The sequence below is a fragment of the Leuciscus leuciscus genome (assembly GCF_965113295.1).
Source record: "Leuciscus leuciscus genome assembly, chromosome: 2".
NCBI classification, from domain to species: Eukaryota; Metazoa; Chordata; class Actinopteri; order Cypriniformes; family Leuciscidae; genus Leuciscus; species Leuciscus leuciscus.
The window spans coordinates 56397815-56417606 of record NC_138726.1 but is presented as its reverse complement, the minus strand read 5'-3'; the positions used below and the strand labels follow the sequence as shown (position 1 = coordinate 56417606).

The 19792-nt window shown below is 38.8% G+C and overlaps 1 protein-coding gene across 1 annotated transcript in view; it reads right to left on the bottom strand.

The window, feature by feature from the left end:
- Positions 1-19792, bottom strand: part of LOC309493192 (obscurin-like) — a 404602-nt gene that overhangs the window by 3854 nt on the left and 380956 nt on the right. The window contains exons 21-33 of the mRNA XM_082162312.1: positions 10642-10920; positions 10190-10543; positions 9836-10114; positions 9484-9747; positions 3719-3964; positions 3516-3626; positions 3244-3324; positions 2895-2945; positions 2750-2812; positions 2573-2641; positions 2412-2489; positions 2003-2071; positions 1842-1919 (exon numbers count right to left, since the gene is read on the bottom strand). Of these exons, the coding sequence (XP_082018438.1) occupies positions 1842-1919; positions 2003-2071; positions 2412-2489; positions 2573-2641; positions 2750-2812; positions 2895-2945; positions 3244-3324; positions 3516-3626; positions 3719-3964; positions 9484-9747; positions 9836-10114; positions 10190-10543; positions 10642-10920 (2022 nt within the window). The remainder of the gene's footprint in view (positions 1-1841; positions 1920-2002; positions 2072-2411; positions 2490-2572; positions 2642-2749; positions 2813-2894; positions 2946-3243; positions 3325-3515; positions 3627-3718; positions 3965-9483; positions 9748-9835; positions 10115-10189; positions 10544-10641; positions 10921-19792) is intronic.

The following is a 19792-nucleotide window of genomic DNA, read 5'->3' as shown; positions in this document are numbered from 1 at the left end:
GGTGAGGACAGCGACCACTGAAGAACTGTTAGTTGTGATACTCCAGCTTTATTTACAGCACTGTAGGCTGCAGATCATTGTCATTGTTTTTTGTTTGTGTGTTTATATTACAGTATATTATGCTGTATACATTTTCTTTTTACTCTGATGTATGGAAGTTACTTTATGTGTGAATGATAATGGTTACAATTTCCTTGGCAGTATGAGTGCAATGTGTGATGTCAAACCTTGGAGGCTACTCTTAAGGCCCTTTCACACTGGACGCGATTTGGACGCACGAATCATTCGCGCGATGGTTTTATTTTTCGATCAGCTGTTTGTGTAATGGGTGCTTCCACACCGAACGCGAATGCGCCGCGGCGAAAAAACGACTTTTATTTTATTCGCTTCGATGTCGATTTTTTTTTTTTACTTTTGCGGCGAAAGAATGCTTCAGCCAATCACATACTACAAGGACAACGATTTGAAAGACAACGTGTGGCGTAGTATTGCCAACCAACTCGGTTATCTTGACTGTGAGTTTGTTGTGTGATAGTTTTAGTCATATAGTCCTGTGCTGTGTAGGCTAGCAGGCCAAACTACATTTGGGATACAAAGCTAACACTATACGTCAAAGATAGAGACAGAGACCGTGTTTACTTTGAACACGTAAGTTAACAAAATGTAGTGAGACTATTTAGGGCTGCTTTTAGTATACTATACATTCTTTGTGTGATATCTACAGTTTCTAGTCGAATGATTTTTAACTTACTTACTTCGTGTGTAACATGTAATGTGTAGTTACATTACAAAACGCACTGTGTTTAGTTGAAGACGCAAAAAAAAAAAAAAAAAAAAAAAAAACTGCACATAAACATAGGCCTACTCCCCTTCAGACTCTCTGTTCTGTAAGATTGGGTGCACCCAAAACCTTCTTTTCTGTCTTTTAAATAAAATGAAAAGCTCGTCTTCACTGGATGCTATGACTATGACTGGATGATGATGATGATGATGAAGTGTCCATGTTTTCTCAGCTGTCGGCGCGATTCGCGCGAAAGTTTGGGAATGTTGAAGCTCTCTGAACGTCACAGACGTCGCAAATTCGCGTCGCGGCTGATGTGAATGGTTTTGATGCGAACTATTCGCACACGAACTATTCGCTTTTTCGTTTCGCTTTTTCGTTACGCATCCGGTGTGAAAGGGCCTTTACCCTAAAATCCTATTTCCTTTTTTTTTTCTTTTCTTTTTTTTTTCTTTTTTTTTATACACAATTGTATTCTGTTAGCTAGACAAAAACAGTACAGTAACCATTGACAATGGTTACTGTACTAAGACTGAAAGGTGTACATGAGGGATATTTCAATGGTCCTCTGCCATAGTGACAAAACATCTAAACATTTTGACTTGCAGTGCTTACACAATGCCAAAGGGACGAAGCATTTTGGGGGCACTGACTGTTTAAATGAGAAGGAAATTTAGTTTGGACACATGAGTGAACTGTTTTGGGAGAGATATTAGCTTTTGCAGGTGAACCATGGTGTTGTGCCGAACCATCCACGTTATTTTGGCAAAAGCACCAAGAGTGTTGAGAACGTCCGGTCTGTTTCAAGAAATGAGCCAAAGCAATTGAGAAGGATCTTTGCCATTTTCGTGGCACTGACTCTTTATATGGGAAAGGAATTTAGTTTTGAAGCATGAGTGAACAGTTTTGGGAGAGATATGAGCTTTTGCAAGTGAGCTATCGTGTTGAGCTGAACTGTAAGACTGTTTTGCCAAATGATCTTGAGAATGTAATTTCTGTTTCAAGAAATGAGCCAAACCAATGGAGAAAAACTGTAAAATGCAGTTTGTTGAGAGTTTACCTTTGCTCTTGCTTTTCTTTGTGTCCTGTTTATTGATCTGTGCGTAAGTCAAATCACTGGGTCCTGCAGTATTAATATCTAATACAGAACAGAAAATAAATCAGATTATTCAGAATATGCTGGACAAATAATATTGTAACTCAGGAAAAACAGGATCTCACCTTTGCTTTTCTTTACTTTTGTTCCGACTTCTGAGTACATCACATTATTAGACTTTGCCATGGTATCGTCTAGAAAAATAGTTAATTCATGAAAATATTTATTCATATTTTATGCAATATAATCCTCTTTGATTCTCCTTAGATTTCATTTCAATCAGAACATCAGCAAGTCCAGCGCCTGTCATGAGGAACACCAGCTCGATTATCTGACTCTTATTATCAGTCTTATTCACTTCAGTAAATGTGGGATTGTTGAGACTGTTGTTACATTTCCAAAATGAAGGTCTTTATCAGTTCTGTTAATGATTGTAACGGTTCTCTTTTCTGAATATAAGCATTATATATTATATCTAGTTAAATGTGATTCATTCAGACAGTTGTGTTTAGATGCAGTTTGTTGAGAGTTTACCTTTGCTCTTGCTTTTCTTTGTGTCCTGTATATTGATCTGTGCGTAAGTCAAATCACTGGGTCCTGCAGTATTAATATCTAATACAGAACAGAAAATAAATCAGATTATTCAGAACATGCTGGACAAATAATATTGTACTTCAGGAAAAACAGGATCTCACCTTTGCTTTTCTTTACTTTTTTTCCGAATTCTGAGTACATCACATTATTAGACTTTGCCATGGTGTCGTCTAGAAAAATAGTTAATTCATGAAAATATTTATTCATATTTTATGCAATATAAAAACAGACACCGTCAATGTTATTGGTTAATGACTCTATTGAAGAGGGTTTTTAACCTTTATCCGCGGATATGTTTTTCTTAACAGTGACCTCTGAATATGTGACGTCTTCCAGCGGCTCTAAAACAAACAAGTCAAGCCGACATGAATGATATTTGATGATTTTAAATAATAAGTGTTTATATAACGTTTAATACTCCACCTTTGTCTCTCTTATTCGCTGGGATCACATTACCATAAATGTGATCAGAATCTGCTTGACAGCAAACATTTTGAGGACAAAAGGTAAAATCAGTCTTGAACAAAACATTTTTAATAAAAAATACATAAAGCTTAAAGAGATAGTTCAAAAATATATTTTGATGAATGTTGGGTTCCATGCAACATCGGACCACTTTTAATGCACGGGGAAAAGAGACATTTTTCAAAACATCTTTTGTGTTCAATAGCATGAAAATCATTCAGGTTTGTAATGACATAAAAGTAAATGATGACAGAATTCATTTTTGTGTGTGAACTATCCCTTTAAATCATTTGTGATTGCGTCTGACCAGACTGCAGAGGAGAGTTTAACGCTTGAGATTCTCCAGATGGATTCGGGACTGATGTCTGTTGAATGTTACAGTGCTGATCTACAATAGAGACAAAGATCATTATGGTCACTGTAAGAGTTTTGTCACTCACATATAATCTGATTACATGCATTAACTGCTCATTTATTAATAAACATGCAGTGGCTGTCTAGGATTCAGAAACTGTATCTTCCAATTGTTGCTGTTCATGTGGTTTAATAATTCATATCATGTGATGAACTGCTCCACACCTTTCTTGTGTTTGTGTCTCCACAGCAGAACCAGTGAGATGAAGAACAACAAGCAAACACTCAATCCTACAGACACACCAATGACCAGAAGAGAAGATGAAGCTGTTGAGACTGAAGAACATGACAAACACACAGATCTGTCCGTGAGTGACGTCATACTGTATGATCATATTACAATAATATCATCACTGATCATCACTGACCTCTGACTGAGATCCAGCTGTGGAGTGACTGTCCTCTCTCTGTTTTACAGTAGTAGAAACCCTCATGTGACTTTGAGACAGTAGTGATGTTCATCTCTCCTGTCGTCTGATTCTGGATCAGTGATCCGTCTTTATAGAAATCAGCGCTGAGGATCGGGGAGTTTGTAGATCGATGTAAACAGTGTAGAGTCAGAGTCTCTCCCTCAATCACAGGATCAACAGAACTCTCCAGAATCACCTCACCGTCTACAAACACAAGAAATGTGTGTTTAATACTGTAAATAGGAAGAATATAGCAAAACAAATCATAAGAAAAATATACCTCTCATTATTTTTTAGTGACAACACTTTTAAAGTGAAAGTTAGACCCTCTCAAGCTTTTTTTATACTAGTGTTGTCTAAACTGAAATCATGAGAAAATGTCTCAGTTATTTATGTAACCCTCGTTCCCTGAAGAAGGGAATGGAGATATACACTCACCTAAAGGATTATTAGGAACACCATACTAATACTGTGTTTGACCCCCTTTCGCCTTCAGAACTGCCTTAATTCTACGTGGCATTGATTCAACAAGGTGCTGAAAGCATTCTTTAGAAATGTTGGCCCATATTGATAGGATAGCATCTTGCAGTTGATGGAGATTTGTGGGATGCACATCCAGGACACGAAGCTCCCGTTCCACCACATCCCAAAGATGCTCTATTGTGTTGAGATCTGGTGACTGTGGGGGCCATTTTAGTACAGTGAACTCATTGTCATGTTCAAGAAACCAATTTGAAATGATTCGAGCTTTGTGACATGGTGCATTATCCTGCTGGAAGTAGCCATCAGAGGATGGGTACATGGTGGTCATAAAGGGATGGACATGGTCAGAAACAGTGCTCAGGTAGGCCGTGGCATTTAAACGATGCCCAATTGGCACTAAGGGGCCTAAAGTGTGGCAAGAAAACATCCCCCACACCATTACACCACCACCACCAGCCTGCACAGTGGTAACAAGGCATGATGGATCCATGTTCTCATTCTGTTTACGCCAAATTCTGACTCAACCATCTGAATGTCTCAACAGAAATCGAGACTCATCAGACCAGGCAACATTTTTCCAGTCTTCAACTGTCCAATTTTGGTGAGCTTGTGCAAACTGTAGCCTCTTTTTCCTATTTGTAGTGGAGATGAGTGGTACCCGGTGGGGTCTTCTGCTGTTGTAGCCCATCCGCCTCAAGGTTGTGCGTGTTGTGGCTTCACAAATGCTTTGCTGCATACCTCGGTTGTAACAAGTGGTTATTTCAGTCAAAGTTGCTCTTCTATCAGCTTGAATCAGTCGGCCCATTCTCCTCTAACCTCTAGCATCAACAAGGCATTTTCGCCCACAGGACTGCTGCATACTGGATGTTTTTCCCTTTTCACACCATTCTTTGTAAACCCTAGAAATGGTTGTGCGTGAAAATCCCAGTAACTGAGCAGATTGTGAAATACTCAGACCGGCCCGTCTGGCATCAACAACCATGCCACGCTCAAAATTGCTTAAATCACTTTTCTTTCCCATTCTGACATTCAGTTTGGAGTTCTGGAGATTGTCTTGTCCAGGACCACACCCCTAAATGCATTGAAGCAACTGCCATGTGATTGGTTGATTAGATAATTGCATTAATGAGAAATTGAACAGGTGTTCCTAATAATCCTTTAGGTGAGTGTATACGGTGGAACTGACCGACGAATTGAGGATTGCTTTGTGAGACCAATCTACTTATAGTGTAACCTAACCGAGCCAATGCCCATTGGCATGCGATAATTGCATCAGCTGCTCTGCCTCGCAGCGCGGGTATATACTAGACATGTGCCGGTATTCGGTAATGCGATAAATCGCGGTAATGAATATGCACGATATTGTTATCGCGGGCACGTCAAAATACCGTGAAAAATAATAGATCAGAATTTATATTTATAGAACGCGCATTCGCTTATTTTCCATCAACCGCTTAAACACTGGGTATATGCTGCGCGAAACACGTGCGAACACTGATGTAAACAATCCCCACATGTAGAAGCACTGTGTGCATGCGGCGCCGTGCGCACTCTAGTGTAATGTAAACAATCCTCACATGGAGAAGAAGCATGCGGAAGGAGGGACGCTGCCGACGATTTATCCCCCTTCTAAAAGCAGGGCTGCCAACTCTACGCATTCGCGGTGAGACTCACGCAATCGACATTTTTCACTCGCTCTTGCGCCACACATCCATTTTTTCACGCAGAGAAAAATCGCGGAGCAAAGAGGACACTGACACCGACAGACTAGACAGAGCAGGTTACTTATGATATGAAAACAATTCTCAGCTCTCAGGTTCTGTCCATTTTATTACGAAATTCAGACAATAAATACCGTTTTGGTGCTTGTAAATGTGACGTGGCAGATCGCTGTAGCGCCTCAGTTCAAGCAAACCGATCATCTGTTAGTTTTTATTTAAAGATACAGTACAACTTACCGAAAGGTATTATGCCTCATAATATCGATCAATCAGTGTTTTTCAGCCACGGAAATGTCAATAAAACTGCAGGTGCACAATTATGTCACAGAACGTTACATTTACCTCAGGAAAGCCATTTAATGACCAACACGTTAGTTGACTAGAAAGAATAGCTATAGAGAGGAGTATTTTGCTAAATATGTGCACTATATTACATTTGTATTATATTTTTACTTGTGTCATAAAACCAAATTATATTTAATTTAATTTGTTAATTTTTAACCTTTAATAATACCAGCTGACAGGGCTCTCTGTATGTTTACAGCATTATGTGAGATATATATTTTCTTGAGAAAAATGAACATGTAGGCTATCTACTGTAGCCTACCTATTATTTATCCAAAGAGTCAATATTGAATCAAAATTGAAATCAAATCCCAAGAATTGAATTGAAATCGTGAAAATTGTGTAAAATTCTGTTTAGTTACCAAATGTTTTGACAATCACAATTACACCTATTGTGATGCAAGTTTTTTTTTTTCTTTTCTTTTCCAATCCATCCATTTCTTTTGAGCAATTAAAATATCGTGATAATACCGTATACCGTGATAAAAGCTCAATCAATTAATCGCAGCATGAAAATTTGATCGCGGCACATGCCTAGTATATACTGAGTAGGGATATATATGTAGGGATGCACCGAAAGGAACATTTTGGGCTGAAACTGAAAATTCTGGATGCACGTGGCCGAAAACCGAAAATGACTTTTTTTTATTGTGATGTATTATTATTAAACTTTTTAATTAATCTGAATTAAGAAAAAAAAGGGAAAAAAAAGGAATAACCTCACTTTTATTTCAAGTAACACAAACATTTGACAGAAAATAGGCCTATATTAAAATAATATTTAATATCAATATATTAATATCAATATATTATTCATCATTCAGTTCTATGCAGCAGAATCATATTTAACAGATTTGTTTTTTTACCTATTATCAAAATAAAGTATTCCTAAAAAGCTATTATCATCAGAGCATGTGAGCAGATAGCAGGGAGAGGTCAGTGAACAAGAGTCTGGCGTAAATTTACCAGCGTTGCCCAGGGGTGCGTTTCCCAAAATTGCAATTTCCCATTGCCAACCAACTAAGTTGCTAACAGGTTAGCAACTATGGTTTTGGGAAATGCACCCCTGCACGGCTATACACACCATGTTACAGCACAGTAGGGCTATTGCAAAAAGAAACAAGTCCAGAGAAATTTCATGTCGCCACGTTTTTAGCGGACTTTGCCTTTCCGGTGAGCATGAACGATACATGCGTTTGGGCCATGAGTGACTGAGCAGAGTGCGCAACACACACACACACACGGAGGTTGCAGAACGCACTGCGAACAGAGACCGGAGAGCACAGTGCACGCACACAGCGGAACACGCTTCGAACTTGTGCATCTTCGAAAGCGGAGCCGCTCGCAAAGTCACCAAACATGCTGAGCCAGAGTGAAACCTGATTGCTGAACACGGAGGAGAGGGGCGGGGCGGCATATTTTCTGCCTTTTTTCTCTTTCGGCCCAAAAACGAAAATGCCATTTTTCAACTCAACAGGGTTAGCCATTTCTGGGGATCTCTACAGGAGCAAATAAATGCACATATCCGGCTGTTGGGAACTTTTATTCCTTAATCGAAGCAAAAACCAGGAGACTTGAGATGGATCTTATAAGCAGAAGAGATTTATTCTTCCAAGTCTGTAGTTCATCATGTCTGTAGTTCTTCATCATCAAGTCTAATCTAAAGAAAGTTGCCTTGCACTTTTATATACATTTAGGGGGAAGATTTACATTGAGGTTGAACAAAGCATGTAAATTAAGTATACAGGTTAAGGAACCGCCCTAGACTCCAGCGTGTTACCAGTCTCAATCCAATCAGCATAACTATTCAAACACATATATGCTAATCCAATCAGCCTAACTATTGGGGCTGGGGCTCCAAGAGCCATTTGCAGAACAAAAGGTGAGAGTCCCAGTGATCTTAACCTTAAAATGCTAACTTCAATGTACTCAACTTTTACTGTTGCAACCTAAATTAAACATTTAATAAATTTGTAATACAACACGGCCCAGCAGGAGTGGCATAGCAAGCCGACACTTAGAACGGGTCCCTTGCGCTACAACCCGGGAAAGCATAGCTGTCAACTCTGAATCTGATTCAGCATGAGCACACACACCATTACAATGGGAAGCTCAGCATAATCTTCATTTCCAAAGCATAACATCCCTCTCTCTGATGCAGCAAGCGACATCTGATCCTCCCCTGGAGCCCCAAATGAAACGCTGGGTCCCCCATGAGAAGGACCAGTAATCCCATCCGGAAGCTGCCAGGCATATCAGACAGTGATCATGGCTGTCAAACTTGACGGCACACGACACGCTGAGTGCTCAAACCTTTACGAGAAAGGCAAGATGGACAACATGCCAACGTGGTCATGCTCTCATGAGAGAACATAAACCACCCACAAACGCAGTCTCAGCATGCTTGCGATGCGATAGAGGAGTGAGGGACCCGAGGAGGTGGTCTCGTCTGGGAAGCCCTCACTGTGATCCTCAGGTCACCAAGGCTTATTAGCTGAAGTAGCCCTTTCCTGGTGCACCAGAAGAGGAACTAGATCGGGGAATAGGCGAAGGAACTCATTTAAGGTACCCGAGTCTCGACCGTGCATCTAGAGCATAGAGTGATGCGCTGGGTTGCCATGACATTAATTCTTTATTTCTTATTGGTTATTCACCGTCACATGGGCTCTTCTGCTCTCTTTATTATTTTCTATGGTGGATTGTTTGAGAGGGTTGGAAGGGGCGAGTAGCAAACTTTCTGTTGACAGTATTGCATCGGTTTGAATGCCTTATGTCTTCATATGCCTTACCAAAATAAAATCCAAAAAAGCGAAAGCAACCTATTTGCCACCAATTTGCCAAAATGTAAAATATATAGAAATTGTCATGAGAGTTTGTTGGTTGTTTATCAGATTTTTAACCACTGACATAAAATCAGGTCCATTTTGCAGTTTAATCTTCCAATTTGGGAAGAGACTGTTTGATGAATGTGAATTAATTGATTGCTTTGCTTTTATGTGGCATTTAAGGGCAGGTTCATTTAACATCATGAAAAGATACGTGTGGAAAAACGCATTCAAAATGTACAATGTCAATCTGTATCAGCTGTACAGAAAATATGAAAATATATGTAGACTTTTTGTTCGAATTTAGATTAGAATGAGTGCAAATGTCACGATTATAAACCGGACTCACCATGTACAGTGATGTTTCGAGGAAGACGTTTCTCTCCAGATTCAGACTCACACCAGTACACTCCAGTGTCAGATGTGCTGAGAGAGTCCATTACACATCGAGATCCTGTTTGTTTTGCACAAGTTTGTGTGTCTTTGTCTGTGTATCTTCTCACTGTCCATCCAGCAGAGTTACTCTGATCCTCACAGCTCAGAGAGAGAGAGTCAGATGAGAAGTGTTGACTTCTGCTGGGATTGATGACCAGAGACACTGAAGCAGAAACTCCTGAAAAGAGGAAAATCTCAATCAAAACTGACAGCACAGAGACTGCAGTGAAACACAGATCCGGATGAGCACAAGCATAAACCCTCACCAGTGATCCACAGTGTCTGTGAGCTGCTGTTGTGTGTGTAATAGGCTGGTCGTCCTCTCTCTGCTCTGCACGTATAAACTCCTGTGTGCTGTAGAGCAGCAGGACTGAGAGTGTAAGATCCTCCAGCTCCTCTGCTGCTGTCTGACAGATGATCATGATCTCTGAACCAGCTGAACGTCCAGCCTTTAGAGGAGTCTGAAACCTCACAGATCAGAGTCACTGATTCTCCTTCAGTCAGCCACGGCTGTGGAGACACTCGCACTGATGCCTGAGCTTCAGCTGAACAAAACATCACGAGTTACAGAGCCGTAGAGAAACTGATGGAGAAGCTGATCACAACAAACACACACTCACCTGAGACAGTCAGTGTAACAGCATCACTGATGTTTGATTTCTGTGAGTCTGATCTCTCTCCTCTACAGCTGTAATTACCGCTGTGAAAGAGATCAACACTGCTAATGTTTAACTCTTGTGTTGAGCAAAGACTGACAGCCTTTCTGTGTGTCTGTTTATCAGCTCCACTGGTGCAGCAGTCTTGTTCTGTACATCGATTGGCAGAGTTTCTGTCCCAGTTGTTGGTTCCCTCTATTTCCCATCTGTATGTCCACTCAGTGTCTCCTCCCCACTTTATATCACATCTGAGAGAGACTGTTTCTCCTCTAAACACTCGTTCATCAGGTCGTACCGTCAGCACAGCTTTAGGACTCACTGTACAAACACAGATTATTGCATTTATAGTTTCAGAAGTTGTGTAGATATTGTCTCTGATCTGTATTTGTTGCATCACACACTACAGTCTCTCTCACCTGTAACATTTACCCACAGTGCATCACTGTATTGTGTGTAATAGACTGGTTCCCCTCTTCCAGCTCTACACCAGTACTGGCCTCCATCAGACACTGAATCAATCTTCAGGCTGTAGGGGTTTGTCTTCTTCTTCTCTGTCTCAGGGTTCAGTGTGTGTTTGTACCAGTAAAAGTCCCAGTCTCGAGTGGACGGATCCATGCGACAGGTCAAAGTCACTGTGTTTCCAGTCAGTGCAGCTCCTGCAGGATCTGATGTGAGTTCAGGCTTCGGCTTTAGATCTGCAGGAGAACAACAACAGATTCAGATCCTCAAGAGTCAGAGTTCACCTGCGTTACACAAATCATTGAGTTTTTGTCTGCAACAGTTCATACAGAAGAGAATAAGTGCTGAAATATGGATTTTATAGTAGCATTAAACAGATATGAATATGAACTACATTAACAAAAATTGTTCAGTTTTGTTCTAATGAAGAAAGACAAACAGATTTTGTAGAAAGAGAGGGTTTGTGAGATTAAATTATGACAATTTTCATGTGAGATAATGTTGAAACTTTTGTGTGAGTATCAGATAAAATACATCTTAAATCTATTGTTTAAGTAACTGTAAATCATAATCAGGTACAAAACTATGGAGGACCAGGAGTGCCACTTACAAATAAAATGAAGAATCAATTTATCAATTTAATATTTCAAACATAAAAATGTATATAAATCACTTTTAAATGGACAAATTAATATACATTTTTAAAGTTGTTTATTTGATTCATGATTTAAAATGTATTTTAATACATAAAAAAAAACATTTTAAATGTATGAATAAATAGACAAATTTAAAATTGTTTATTTAATTTATGTTTTTAAACGCAGATTAATAAAACAATAAAAAGTACGTTAATAAATCATTTTAAATGCACATGTAAAATCGCTTTAAAAAAAAAGCATTTGGCAAACCTTTTCTCTCTCTATTTGCCAAAAGCTTTTCTTTATCCATTTGTCAATCGAGTTAAAAAATGCCATTGGACAGTACACACGTGGGAGCAACCAATCAGCTTTCACCTCTATTTGGAGCGCCAAACCGTTTCCCAATTGTAAATGTAACACGCACTGTCACTGGGTCAGTTAGAGAAATTATACGTCATTATAGCGGGAGTTTGAAGACGGGTTCGAGCGATGCAAAAATGTCAGGTGAATCTGAACATGTTTGGAGAGGGATTGTGGATGATTTGTTAGCTTTAGCTGATTTCTGCGAAAGAAAGTCATTCACGGAGTATCATTCAACGACTGAGTTGATTGACTGAGGTGTTGTTCAAGAATGATTGGAAGCAGGGGCGGTTTCTTCATTTGGGCGATTGGGCGACGCGCCACTAAAGTGTGAATGGGACTTTTTCAATCACATTCGCATTCAACCACAGAGTTACGCTAGCCGTCACTGTTGTTCTGCCTCTGGATATAGTCCAATCAGTGTCAAGTCACGTTCTGTGGAGTACCGCCTCTTTTCTGTGGAGTACCGCCTCTTTTTGGTAACTTCTTTACTGTAACTTTTGATCAATATAAGGCAACCTTGTTGAAAAAACAACAACGACAACAGCAATAAAAAACTACACTCTTAGTGAATAATGTTACAATAGATTTCTATTTCAGATAAATGCTGTTCTTTTGAACATTCTATTCATCAACGAACCCTGAGAAAAATGGTACACAACTGTTTTCAACATTCATAATAAGACATTTCTGAAGGATCATGTGAAACTGAAGACTGGAGGAATCATTTACATCACAGGAATAAATTGCATTTTAAAAATGTATCCAAAGAGAAGTCTAGAAAAAGTCCAAGAAATATAAATACAAACTTGCTCATCCGAAATTGTATCCACGGCTGGATCAGTTTGTTATTCAAAGTAAGTCCCGCTCTCTTATTCTGAGGAAAATGCGATCTCTACGTCACTATCCAGGACTAGTTGAAGAGCTTCTAGTAGCGTGTCTAGTTCCTCACCAGTAGCGTGTCATCTTCCAAATGCGCAGGAAAGTGAATGAAACTTATGATGAAACTTAATGATTTTTAAGGCATTGTTCTTCAGGCTCAGAGGGTTAACTCTATTGACCTGTGACTATGTGCGCCGGCTACACGTTGTAGGCTAATAGAGATGAGAAACGAAACACCCCATAACCAACTGAGCAAATAGTATGATGATTTAACATCATTTGATAATCAACATAGTCAAATCCTCCATACTCCTTGTAAATGTGGAGTCATTTGGACAGTGGATGAATAATGGACATGTATTAGCTGAACCGAGCCTGAAACATTTACTCATGTCCACTATGCTTAGTCGCAGTAACCTTAGGTAAAGGCTACATATATTAATACGCATCTCTGCTGCTGTACGCTAGTATTTTACTCCTGCATCAAATGAAAGACTGTAAAACACTTTTCTTAAACAAGGCATTGTTTGACTTTTCGTAGAATAAGCAACGGTTAATATTTAAATATGAATGCCCATCCTGGTTCTGGAACCAGACCTGCAAACTCCTCATCACATGTACCTGATGAATGATGTATAATAATAATAATAATAATTAATCTGCATACCCTAGTTTTGCACTGATGTAACAAGACTGACAGTGACACAATAAGACCTCATGTTAGCATCTTTTTACTCTTAAAAAAAATAATATTAAAAAACATGTATGTTCTTTAATGTTTGATTATAATTTTACTGTCTTCACATAGGGATGGGATTTGATAAGATTTTATCAATAATAATGCCACTGACGATTCTGATTATCGATCCAATTCTTTAACGATTCTCTTATCGATTCTTGATAGCACTGTGTGGAAAAATGTTTACAATGCTTTTTAAGAAAAAAGTGGTTTTATTTATTTTAAAGTTTAAGATTGAGTTAGCAAACTGTACTTTTTATATAATGTATGTAATAAATAGAACCTTATTGTAAAGTGTTACTGATTAGTTATACACCGATTCAGACGTCTCCTGAGTTCACTGTTGGAAAGATCAGTTGTTTTAACGATTCATTAAAATGAATCGGTTCAAAGGAGTCATTATTAGTTCGCGAATTGGACGTGTCGTGCGCGTTGTGTGATTATCCCAGCAGTTAGGACATGGACCTCCAAGATTTGTGTCAAGTTGTCAACATAGAAAACATTTCATCACTGTATAGTTTTATTTCGTTTAATTAAAGTGTTGTTTTATGTCAGCTGAATGTCCGGAACGCTTTTCAGAGAAGATAAGGAAACTTATTTAGCACAAATCACACCCAGCAGTATAATTCAGGGAAAAAAAATATCCGAATGCTCCACACGAAACTTTGGTCTTCCGACCTTTTACCACCGTGTCGATTTATTTTGATTAATATGTGCGAGGGAGAGAGAGCAACACAGCGCCTAGTTTGGAGACGGTGAAGTCGTTTACACAGAGAGTGCGCGCGCGCGACCGGCTCTCTCTCTCTCTGGTCGTTCTTTTAGTTAAAACATGCGCCCTGTCACAAACGCAGCCGTTCATCTACATTACTCACCGATCAAATAAGACTTTGGCGGGACAAAAATTCACTTTGGCGGGCGCTAAAACAAGTTCAATGCAGGAAAATTCATGCGTGAGTTTCCATTAGACTCGCACGGTAGCCAGGCAAAGGGCGAGCTCAGCTGTTGTTGACGGTCTGTGTGTGCTTCAAGATTATGACGCAAGTGCTAAGATTCCGATTGGCCAAGAGAAAAAGGGCTAAGATTCCGATTGGCCCAGAGAAATGTAAATTATAAGAATTATCCAATAATGTTTCGCAATTCTAGCCTGCATGGCAGTTTACTGCTGTATAGCAGTGTCCACCAAGAGAATAGAAATGTACCGCAAACATTTAGATTTACGAGACATTATTTTACGATATTTGGAATAGAACTCAAATATTTGAACTGAAATTATATTATATCAGGGCTTGAAGATGTCACAATCTCTGGTAGCCCTTCGGGCAGACACTCTTCAGATTTTGGTAGCCCGCACTTAATTTTACTAGCCCAAATAAAAAGACAATTTTCAATGCAGAACATTGGTTAGGAGTAAAAACATCAATCAAAAACTTTAAAAACACAAATATCAACAATTGGATATAAAATAATAAAATCAGAATCCTCAATACAAATATGCATCTGGTTCTATCTGAACTGAAATGTGTGTGAACAGTCTGGAACATAAATCAGTCTGTGTCAGTTTCTGAATCGGAGATATCAACAGAAGAGAAAATGCCACTCGATGTTGAGGGAATAGCGTCTCCATCAGCTTTCTCCTCCTGTGCATCAGTCTCCACTTCTCTGCTCTTTTCTCTCTCTGGGGTTTTAAGTTTCAGGTCTTGAACATATTCCAGAAACATCCAGGAACGAACTGCCTTGTCAGGGCAAAAAGATTCAACCGCTTCCCCATTCAAAAACCAAACCATTTTCATTAGGATCATAGAGAAACATCATTTTTGGAACTTTGACAATTTTAGACTATTTTTTCAAGTTTGTGTATGGTTTATAAAATCTTAAATGGCCTGACTCCTGTATTGTGTGACTTTGTTCAATTTCGCTCTGAAAATTATAAGAGATCTACCAGATTATCATCCATGAGTAATTGTCTGGTTCCCTTTCGTCGTTCTGCATTTGGACTATTGTCTTTCACAGTGAAAGCTGCTAATCAGTGGAATGCCCTTCCAGGGGATATAAAAGGGTGTAAAACTCTTGGTCTTTTCAAATTGAAGTTAATTTTTTTTTTTTTTTTACCAACTCTATAAACATTGAAATTGTTGTAGTTTAATTGATTTATTGATTGATTGATTGATTCTTTCTCTTTCTTTCTTTCTTTCTTTCTTTCTTTCTTTCTTTCTTTCTTTCTTTCTTTCTTTCTTTCTTTCTTTCTTTCTTTCTTTCTTTCTTTCTTTCTTTCTTTCTTTCTTTCTTTCTTTCGGCCCTGATAGTATGTGTGTGTATGTATGTTTATATTGTATGTGAACACATATGTATTGTCTGTGTAATTGTATGTTAGTGTTGATCTATCTGGGGACTACGGATTCAGCAAACTGTTTGTTTGTTGAGAAAGTGAAATGCTTATTAGATAAGAATGTGTGTGTTGGTGCTGTCTTTTTAAATCTAAAGAATGCATTTGACACTGTTGACCATCAGGTGCTTTTATCTAAACTAACAAATTTAAATTTTTCAGAGGAAGCAATACTTTGGATAAAATCTTCTTGCATTGCTTGCCCCAAGGGGGTTCCACAAGGTTATATTTTAGGACCAATTCTATTTTCACTTTATATCAATGATTTACCTGGAGTATGTAAAGATGTAAGTGTTCAATTGTATGCAGATGATGTAGTAATTAAAAAAAAAAGTTGTCTAATATTGTAAAATTTAATTTAAAGATGTTTAAGTACATTAGGCCATTCTTGACAGTTGGGGCTGCAAGGTTGTATTTATATTCAATGATTTTTTCACATATACAGGATTGTTTCAATAGTTGGTCATTCACAGGTGACAACTCTAAAGTTAATAGAAACACTTTATAAGGCGGCAATAAAAGTGTTGGATAAAAAACCCCTCTCATTTCATCACTGTAAAATTCAACAACAACAAAAAACAATTGATTGAGTTTTGAAGATTTGTAAAAAAAAAAATTATGTTTTATTTTTTAATTTTTTTGTGTTGTGTGCTGAGTATTTGTTTTTGTGTGTACCTGCCTAGGGACTGCGGACGCAATATTGCTATAATCCGGCTTGTTTACATTGTGTATTTTGTGCAAATGTTCATTAACATGCTTTATCCCCATCAAATAAAAAAACTGAAACTGAAAATTAGCCTTTGGCTAAATCGGGTACAATGCATGAAATGGAAACAGTTTTTGTATATTTTCTGTACGTATGTAACGCTGCTCTAATTATTTTATGCTGTTTATATAGCAGAATTTATGATGGTCAAGTCACCTTTATTTATGTAGCGTTTATTACAATACAGATTTGATCAGCTTTACAGTGATAGTGTGTTTGCACATGGATTCAAACATTCTGACACACAAAGTAAAGCATTCATGTGAAAGTGGAGCTTAATTTATTGATCATGCATTTCTCAAAACAGGGACGGAGATTCATGAGGAATTGCGCTGCGGATAAATCAGCATGATCAAAAACTTGCGCTGTCATATTTTTCCTTAAAATAACTAGTCAATAATGTGAATAAAGAGAGGAATTTGATTACACTATTTGAGATGGCCCGTCGGGCAGGCCGGTTATGCATTTTGGTAGCCCGTCTGGAAAACACAATAGCCCCGGGACGTCGGGCTAATAGCTATTGTACATGAGTTACATTGCTAATGCGTTACTACTTGGCATATCATATCTGTCCCATACAATGCTTGTCAACAACACAATTTGAGAGTGAATCACATTCTGTCACTCCTGAACTTCGCAGCCTGCACCCGACTGTCTGTCCTCACCACAGCATAAACACTTAAGTTATTCAATGAATGACATATAGCCGTGAGAGCAAAACTCATCTCAGCCCGTGCGATCTCAGAAGGGGCCGCTACATCAATGATGGATCCAAACTGCAGTGAATCTCCTATTAACACTCCTGTTGTGAAGCAAATACTTCTGCAATAATTAGCAAATTCAGTGTCTAATTAACCGCAACGTCTGCTAGTGTTTGTATTGCTGTTGATATTCGCTAACATTGCAATCTGATTTGTTATACATGTTGCTGTTGTACAAATATTAGGAATTGCTGTAGTTCTGTTAGATATGTGAATAAACAAAAGCCTATCTCACTTTAAAGGGTTCAGCAAGCGTGTCTCTGTCTCCTTACATTGCCTGTGTGCTGCTGCATAAATGTAAAATGCATATTCTCTAGCTGCTAATGCTAGTAATTCACTCTAAGCATTAAAACGGGACTCTTGACATGACACAAGATTTAAACCTTGTGAATGGTTAGTTTATAAGGAATTGATGAAGCAAATTACACAAACTACATAGTGATATAGCATAAAAACCTATGCACTTATCTTATATGTTGAATTTCTGAAAGCTGACTGCTAAGGCAAATGCATAGACAGTATAAGAAATGGACAGAGTCATCTCATTGGAACTCAATTGAGGCAAGTGAAGCCCGTTTTCAGCGATTTTTTAGGACTTCCGTTCCTGATGCGCAGACTCAAACTGAGCTTGACGACGTAGATGTGACGTGAGCAACCCGTCTGTCTTCTAGTGGCTGTGGCATGAGAAATCTGAATCATTCCCTTCCGAATGTTGCAGAGACGGAGATCGTTAGTAGGAGGTGTCCATGAGCTAGGAGCAGGAGAAACTTTTGCTAAGTATTCTGATTAATTATTTTGTCATTTTGCCTCCACGTCTCCCCGATTGCCCGCGAGCTTCTCCTCCCGTCAATACGGTAATCTCTCTACTGTGCGACAGAGAGTCGCGTGGTTATGACGCAATCATTAGCCTACTTTTACAAAAACAGTTTTTACGGGGCCATAACGTAAGCTACAAGGTAATGGAGCATTTTATACATTGTCGTGTTTCTTTAGAAATAAATAATGGACAAATGGAGTCTTTAAACACCTCAGATGTAAAGTTATTCGCTGTCAAAGTGACGCCAAAATGAATGGGAGTCAATGGGATGCTAACAGCAGGTGAAGTTCTGCTACAAGATGGTGGCACACGGCCGGCTTCAACTTCCGGTCGACTTCCTTCCCGCTTGGGCAAATGCTACTCAAGTATTTGAAGGTTGAGCAGCGAGCTCATTGGCTACTGATACGGCAGGAACCAATCAGCTGCACCCTATTGATAACGATGTGATTATGAACAGGTGAGTAAAGGACCTTTTAGCCTGCGCCATCTAGAGTTTCATGCCAGAACTTTGTATATGACTGGAGGATATAGATAATTTACTCTGAAAAGATCTTTCTTTTGCAATTTACTGTAAACATCAAAAACAATATAATTATTGTTCACAGTAATATTCTTCTCAATAGTTGAATCAGTAAATCAGATATATGTACAATAACATTACGATGTCCTGCAATAGATTTAAATAGTAGGCTACATGGGGTTTAATTTGTCGTTTAATGAGATGTAACCTGATATATGTTGTCAGTGCCGAGAATTTTCGTGTGAATAAATACATAGATCCGCCTGTATGACCAACGTGTATCTTAAAGGGATACTCCAATTTAAAATGAAAATTCTGTCATCATATACTCACCCTCATGTTGTTTCAATCCTTTATGAATTTCTTTCTTCTGCTGAACAGAAAGGAAGATATTTAGAAGAATGTCAGTAACCAGACAGTTGACTTCCATAGTATATATTTTTTCCTACTATGGAAGTCAATGGGACCAGAAACTGTCTGGTTACTGACATTCTTCTAAATATCTTCCTTTCTGTTCAGCAGAAGAAAGAAATTCATAAAGGATTGAAACAACATGAGGGAGTATATGACGACAGAATTTTCATTTTAAAGTGGAGTATCCCTTTAATGGTCCAGTGGTAGAATTTTCGCCAACCGTGTCAGAGGTTTGGGTTCTAATCCGCACTCATATAGTTTTTTTTTTTTTTTTCATCAAAACCGATTATGTTCATCAGTGGTTGTATATCAAGCAGGGATACGTTTGTGTGCATTATGTTTTGTGATTTCACCAGAACGAATAGAGTATCCGCAACGGATTGAAGCGCGCGTCCGAGTGAAGACTGTGCGGCGTGTGCGCGAGCCACACGAGAAAACACTGTATCTGCGCCACTGATCGCAGCGGCAACGAGCACTTTGATCACTTGATTTAAAAAAAACACATTTGATCCCTAGGTCGTCTCTTATTTAAAAAACGAACGAAATGAATGCTCTGCCAGTTAACTGGAGATGTTTTATTTATTTGGGGAATTGGTACATTCGTGCCGCGAGATGTTTTAAAAAGTGATGGGGACAATATTGACCCTGGCAAAAAGTGGTGGGGACATGTCCCACCCGTCCCACCTGCAAATTACGTCTATGGCTCTGAGTGACTGAACTTACTCACAGCGGCCTTTCTGGAGCCCATAACCACGAGTGAGAAAGGTTTAGAGTTCAGGGTTTATGGGACGGTAAGTTAAACCTGCTTTCTGGAACAGTCTCTGTCAC